Raw genomic sequence first — 7128 nt, 5'->3', positions numbered from 1 at the left:
AAAGGTCACTGAAACCTGGGAATTCTGAGTGAGCTATCTGAGGAGAGTTACTGAAGCTTGGAGATTACAGATGGACCGGTCCTAGAAAGGTCACTGAAACCTGGGAATTCTGAGTGAGCTGAGGAGAGTTACTGAAGCTTGGAGATATTACAGACGGACGTCCTAGAAAGGTCACTGAAACCTGGAATTCTGAGTGAGCTGAGGAGAGTTACCGAAGCTTGGAGATATTACAGATGGACCCGTCCTAGAAAGGTCACTGAAACCTGGGATTCTGAGTGAGCTATCTGAGGAGAGTTACCGAAGCTTGGAGATATTACACATGGGCTTGTCATAGGAAGATTCCTTGGGGGGGGTGCATGTATGTATGAATTATAGACAGGTGGTCATGGGAAGATTAAGGGCTGGAGGGTGGGAGTATAGTTGGACTGTCATAGGAAGGGGAGGGATTATGGATGAACTGTTCAGATAGATTATTGAGGCATGAAGTGGAGATTATGGATGAGGTATTATGGGAAGGTTTTGGATGAGTCTTCATGAAAAAGTTACTGAAGGTTGGATAAATTATTATGGGCAGGCTATTAGAGGAAGGTTGCTGATGGTTGTACATACAGCGTATGTGTGTTACAAACGAGCCATCACGGGAAGATTGAGGGTTGGTTGTTGCTCATAGAATTTGCATAACTAAATTATTTAGGGAATGTATCTGCCCCCAGCTCACAATAAAGATGAGCGATTACTGACAGTCTTTAACAGTGCACCTCAGAGCTTCACAACATCCAGTATTTTCAACAGTTTAACTGTGTCTGTTTGGAGCTGGTGATCCTTTGATCCTTCTGCTGGACACTGAGCATTAGCCTCTCATCACCCATGAAACCTAGCAGGTAGGAGACAGCTCCTCTTCTGGCTTAGCATTTGAGAGTTATAGTCACAAGAGTATTTAATGTTTCCCCCTAAAATTCTACAAGTATGATATAAGCCAACTTTCCTGCATTTTACAGTGCTGCAGGTGGCATAGTGGGTTTATGGTTAAGTGCTATTAGCTGCATGGCCTACTGTTCCCCTTTGGGTTACTGTAAATGGTACCCGCTGCATGACCTATGGCAATATTTCTAAAATATAGATAAGATTTAAATATAAAAAAAAGTAAGTGTTCCCAGGAGAGCTGTGACCTTGCTGCATCTCACATCCAAAATCAAAGGATAAGGAAGTAGCACGCTTCTTGTCAGCACAGCTGTCGGGTCAAACTCATCTGGGTCACAACAGCAGCCAGGTAAAGACTGCCTGCTACAGCAGATTATGAGGCTATTTCACTCCTGTCAGGCCATGTATTTACTTGTCAGCCATTAAGTTATAACTCGATTTGGCAAAGCTGACCATGAAACATAAGACAGGATCACCATTTTCATACACAGGGAAGCCCTTTATTAGCGGCATAGAACAGGTGCTTCTGCAGGAGCACAAAATGCTTAGAAGCCCAATGCTTGTGGCATAGCACAGATCTCTCACCAATTTAAGCAGGAGGGGCAGGGTAGCAAGCGAGAAGGAAGGTCCACTGCCCAAAAGGAGACACACAGTTTCACAGATCTGATCTGGTCCTGGTAAAAAATCTGTGGAGTCCTCAGAGCTACTCCTAAAGCCTGCAGGAGCGCAGAGTCGCAAACCACACGACTGCTCACATCTGGTGCTCCCCAACATTGCAAAGGCAATGGATAGAACCTGCACAGCACAAAGGGGCTACATCAGAGGCCCTAGCACAACTGCAATCAGCCATAGCTGTTGGACTCTGTCTGAGAAGTGGTTCCAACACTGAAACATTGTCAGACTTCAGTTCCTCTAGTCATCAGGCTCAGTGACGCACTGTTCCACAATCTCCTTCAGGTTTGGATTCTCCATTGCAGCTGCTACACGCTCCTTGTCGTTAATTTGCTTGTTAACTGGAATTTAAGAAAAAGTTACAAAAGGAGGACAGATTAACACACCCAGTGGATGCTGAAGTCATCCTGCAAACCCCTGCAGCTGCCCAGGTGCGTTCAGCTGGCTGCTGGACCCCACTTCTTTACATCTAAGTTACTACATTAAGTGGATGTTCTGTCTCAGGCTGTAGTTTTATTAAGTTGATTTCTAAATGAAAAGGCAACAGTCTTAGCAACCTTTTGGGATCCTGCCAGGTACTTGTGACTGGTCTGACCCAGTATGTCAAGTCTTATGTTCTTACAATTGTACCTATAGTCAGGGCAGGGAGAGCACAAGGCACTGAACAGCTCTTGGGATGAGGGGCTGTGTCGGGGCCTGAAGTGCCCCTTTGACAAAATGTAAATCAAATAAATAGATAAAGGGACTAAGGTTTGATTCCTGGCTCAGCTCTTCTACGTCACAGTTCGCCAGGACTGAGGATGCTGTTGAGGCCGTGTTCAGGGAGGGAGGGTGACAGGCAGGTACAGTCACCATGCAATAGCAGCTTAGAGTGGTTGGATTTAAGGTTCCTGACCCCCAGCTGAGGGCTGCAGTTGCAAAGGAATCAATGCCACATTCCAGCCCTGGTTCTGATTGAGCTGGAAACCCAAACTAGCTTTGGGGTAAAGTTCAGTAACAGGATGGGGAATGAAAAACAGCAATCGAGGAACATTAAGTAATCTAAACCTGAGAACTACAAAATTTTGCAGTTCGAAGAATTTAGCTATTAAATTACTCACCGAACGCATGTCACCAGGTCACATTCTGGCACTCTGGGGGGAGATTTTTTGGGTACACCTCAGGTTACTACCCCCCAGCAAAATATTTACAATGTAGAGAAAAGACTGAGCCAGCTGAGCAGTCGGGATAGCACACAGAGGAAGGACATATACATCTATCTTCAGGTTTGTGACGAATAGTACTGCAGTCCCAGAAAGAGCGATGCTGGGTCACACTTACTGTCTTCCTCTGTAGAATGTGTTCCTTCAGAAATGTAGATCTCCAGCTGCAGAACACACAATAAAGGATGCAGGTGTCATTATACACAAGAGGGCAGCACTGAGCTGAGGGTCTCAACCCAGGAAAAGCTTTTTCTATGCAGTGCCAGAGGTAACCTGAAGGAAGCAGCCCAGGAAAAGTTTACATATACAATGCTGAGGGCAGGGGTGACAGCCGTGCTGAAGCTAAACCAGTTGCTTTAATTAATCATTACTAAGACTAAAGTATTTGCATACATCTGCTGACATGAGAAGAGTGAGGTAATTTGTCCCCGATATGATTTATATCCTGTGTACCAGGATAATCATCCAGGGACTTGCTCTGTTAGTGTTTTTCTTGGGGTCTGCTACAAATCTGATCACTGTACACAGCAAATGCACAGGAAGAGCAGCTCACTTGCTTACCTTGTGCTTGAATGGCAAACATCTCTGCAGTTTAACTCGCAACAGAGACCTGTTCAGAAGAGGAAAATAGCGTCACTTCTCCAGTCGTCTCATCGCCTGCTCTGCATCCTGATGACAGTGGGTAAAGTCTAATTCTCTAATCCCTTTGCCCTGAACAAAGCTGTAATGCATTAAGGATTTCATTGCTCTGGAGCTTTCACTCTGACTTTATCTACTCCAGCAGCTCAGAGCAAGAAGTGGAAAGGGAGCATTATAGAAGGAAAAAGAGGAGAAGGGGGAGAGGTGGCCCCAGGAGGTGCTCGGAGAGTCAACAGCAATATGTATAGCAAAAAAGCTGCCTCCTGATTTCTAGCACAACAGCAGGACAATGAGAGCCAAAGCAGAAGGTGATGCAAAAGGGAGCTGTATAACAGCTATTGTGCAGCTGTATTTATCCCTGAGGATGATGTTTGAGAAGGAGCCAGTAGGATCTGTAAATCTTCATGAAGGCGTGAAAGAAACGGGTCGTCTTGCACTGAGCACAGCTCTCAGGCCATTAGGCCAGCCCAACTGCATTCTCATTTCAAAAAGTGCTCAGCATAAGCAGTCCAAAGGAGGGAGGCAGCCGGCACTACAGGTTACACAGGCGCTCCAAGCTTACCTATGAGAGTGGCCAGAGAGCAGTGAGGCACTGTTGGTGTAAACCTGATTGTCACCAGATACTCCTCCTGTGAGATCTCCTGCACATCAACACAGCTCTCAGTCACTACATCCAGCTCCTCTAACGTGTTTGGCTTCTCCGGATCACGGATGGTTCGAATTATGTCTAAAACAAAAATAAAATCTCCAGTCAGCTTTTACAACAGCCAGAATGCTGCTCCTTAGGCTAACAGGGTTAATACACCGGGCTCTTGGTAAAAATATAGAAATGACGGCAGAAAAGGACCAAATGAAATGATCCACCCAGTCTGCCCAGCAAGCTTATGCCAGTATCTGTTGCACTGTGCAGGTTACCCCCATGCTTATCAGTTTCCCAGACTGTAAAAGTCAGGGCCCTTGGATTCTGTTTGAATCCAATTTCCCTTATCCCTTGCCGTGGAGGCAGAGAGCAATTATGGAGCTGCATCAAAGTATCAGGCTTACAGGCCGGTGGAGCGCACTGTTAGCCCAGGTTTGCACGCGTGTTTCTGACGCGTTAGCTTTACCCCTTATACAGTATGGGGTAATAGCGCATCGAAAACGCGTGTCCAACCCCCCTGAACCTAATAGCGCCCGCAACATGCAAATGCATATTGATGGCCCTAGTAGGTATTTCCGCGCGATACAGAAAGTAAAATGTGCAGCCAGGCCGCACGTTTTACTTTAAGAAATTAGCACCTACCCAAAGGTCAGCGTTAATTTCTGCCGGCGCCAGGGAAGTGTACAGAAAAGCAGAAAAAAACTGCTTTTCTGTACACCCTCCGACTTAATATCATAGTAATATTAAGTCGGAGGCCCCAAAAGTAAAAAAAAAAAAAAAAGTAAAAATTGGCCCGCGGGTTGGAAGACGGACGCTCAATTTTGCCGGCATCCGTTTTCCGAACCCGTGGCTGTCAGCGGGTTTGAGAACCGACGCCGGCAAAATTGAGTGTCGGCTGTCAAACCCGCTGACAGCCGCCACTCTTGTCAAAAAGGAGGCGTTAGGGACGCGCTAGTGTCCCTAGCGCCTCCTTTTACCATGGGCCCTAATTTGCACAGGCCACCCTCCTGAATCGCACACCCAGGAGAGTGGCCTGGGCGCTCTCCCGCTCGTTTTTCTGTATCGGCCTGTATGTGATTAAGGGTAGTAAAAGCTGCATCAGCAAGTTACCCCGTGTTATTTGTTCCCCAAACCCCTAAAGGTTGGGCCCTCTTTGGTTGATGTCTGAATCCAATTCCCCTTTTCTCACTGCCGTTGAAGCAGAGAGCAATGATGGCATTGCATTAGCAGCAATGCCATCCTTGAGCAAATAAACCCTAGCTCATGAGCAAATAAAAAACAACAAAATACTGGTAGCAACGTTGTGCCCTCTTGGGTCAGCAGAAGGGTAAACTGCAGTGGGAGGTCTGCATGTGAGAGAAGTAGTGAAAGTCCTAAAGCAATGCAGCATAAGAATCTCATATTAAGCAAGGGGAACTTTAATTAAGCTCATGAACTGCAAAAAGAAGAGACTTCAAACTTCCCTTACCCGTTTTCAGCAAAAATGAATGATTTTCCACTTTATCACACTTAAAAGTAGAGCTCTGAGCATCCGCATCTGCTAGGAGACGAAGACATACTGAGGATCTGAAGTCACTGCAGGGATATATCTAGGGTGACGTCAGCTTTGAAATCTGACTCTATCTCCCATCTGCTAGCAGAAGTGCACATAACCCACTGGTCCTGAGTCCACCTGGCTACAAGCTAGGAAAAGTGTTATTTGTGGAAACAAGCGGGACAAATGGCAGTTCAGATGTGAGCAAGATATGCCGGGGTAACTTTTAGCCTCAGACTTTAGGGATTTAATCTTCATGCGACAGTTAAATATTCTATTTATTTTATTTTATTTTTTTGTATACCGAAGTTCAACAACAGTCATCACATCGGTTCACATACACAGACTAGGCGCATCTTCTCTAGCACACCACGATGCCTCAGGTTTGGGAAACAGTGTGTGGGTTTCCAGGGAGGGAGGGAAGCTACATAGGACCTTTTGGGGAGGGAGAATTGTGCGAGGGCACCTGAGGAAGGAGGGGGGAGGAGAACTGTGCGAGGGCACCTGAGGAAGGAGGGGGAGGAGAACTGTGCTTGGGTCCCTGTGGGAGGGGGAAGAGCAGTGCAAGGGCCCCTGGGGGAGGTGTGGGGGGAGAACTGTATTAGGGTCCCGGGGGGGGGGGGTGGAGGGGAGAGCTGTGCAGGGGTATCTACGTCAGTGCCCGGGGGCCCCAGGAGGTGAGTGGGAGTGAAAGCTGCACAAGTCCCCGGAAGATGGAAGGTGAGCGCTACCACTTCCGGGGTTACAGCCAAGGTCAGTGCTCCGAACTGCGAAGACCGTTACCATAAACCTCTAGCGCCTTCTCTTCCATCCTCTTCTTCCTCTGCACATGGTCCCTGTCAGACAGCCTCACAAACCGCAGCAAGAGCCCGGCCACAGAGTGCGAAAACCAGCCGGACACCGCCTCCATGCCGCGGCGCCGCCATACTACCGTCACACTGCTTCCGGGCCTGCGTGCGACGTCGTAACGTCACCGACGGGCGCTGCGTGGAACGCCATCTTGGGTTTGGGCAAAAATGCAGTAGGAATCCGAAACATTCTTTAAACGTTGAAGTTTCTGCAGGTGTGATCAGGGGGATATGGAAAGTTTGGCTAAATTGTCCGAATCATTACTCTTTTAGCTATCTTGCTGCATCTGATGAATTCCTTTTGGCCTGAAATAAAGATGGCGGCGACTGGTGTGCGCTAGTGTCTCCAGGGCAACCGGTCTCGTGCGATCAGCTGACCCTTCTAGGCCGGAAGTAGTTTGTACCGCGGGGCCCGGCTCTGGTCCTGGGATGTTGCGGTGCTGTTGTTGCCGTTGGGCCCCGCAGGTCCGGCCCCGGGGCCCTCGCAAGTCGCCCTCAGCGGGCTTCGGCCTCCGGGCCTGTGCTGCCTGCTGTGCCAGGATGGTCTTCACGTCTCCAGCCTGTGTGGGAGCCGGGGAGAGGCTCACATCTCCGGCAGCTTCAGCCAGTAAGTGTCGCCCGCGCCTCTGTGGCGGAGGGCGGCAGCAGGGGTGAAAGCTAACGTTACAGACT

The 7128-nt window shown here is 48.2% G+C and overlaps 1 protein-coding gene across 1 annotated transcript; it reads right to left on the bottom strand.

The window, feature by feature from the left end:
- Positions 1 to 1393: 1393 nt before the first annotated feature.
- Positions 1394 to 6571, bottom strand: LOC115082666 (cytosolic iron-sulfur assembly component 2A-like). The gene is made up of 5 exons (XM_029586861.1): positions 6392 to 6571; positions 3978 to 4161; positions 3357 to 3405; positions 2914 to 2959; positions 1394 to 1934 (listed from the first exon to the last, which is right to left on the bottom strand). The coding sequence occupies exons 1-5, from the start codon at positions 6516 to 6518 to the stop codon at positions 1834 to 1836; spliced, it is 507 nt and encodes a 168-aa protein (XP_029442721.1). The 5' UTR covers positions 6519 to 6571; the 3' UTR covers positions 1394 to 1833.
- Positions 6572 to 7128: the final 557 nt, after the last annotated feature.

This window comes from Rhinatrema bivittatum, unplaced genomic scaffold (assembly GCF_901001135.1).
Source record: "Rhinatrema bivittatum unplaced genomic scaffold, aRhiBiv1.1, whole genome shotgun sequence".
Classification (NCBI taxonomy): Eukaryota; Metazoa; Chordata; class Amphibia; order Gymnophiona; family Rhinatrematidae; genus Rhinatrema; species Rhinatrema bivittatum.
This window is presented reverse-complemented; position numbering and strand designations above follow the sequence as displayed.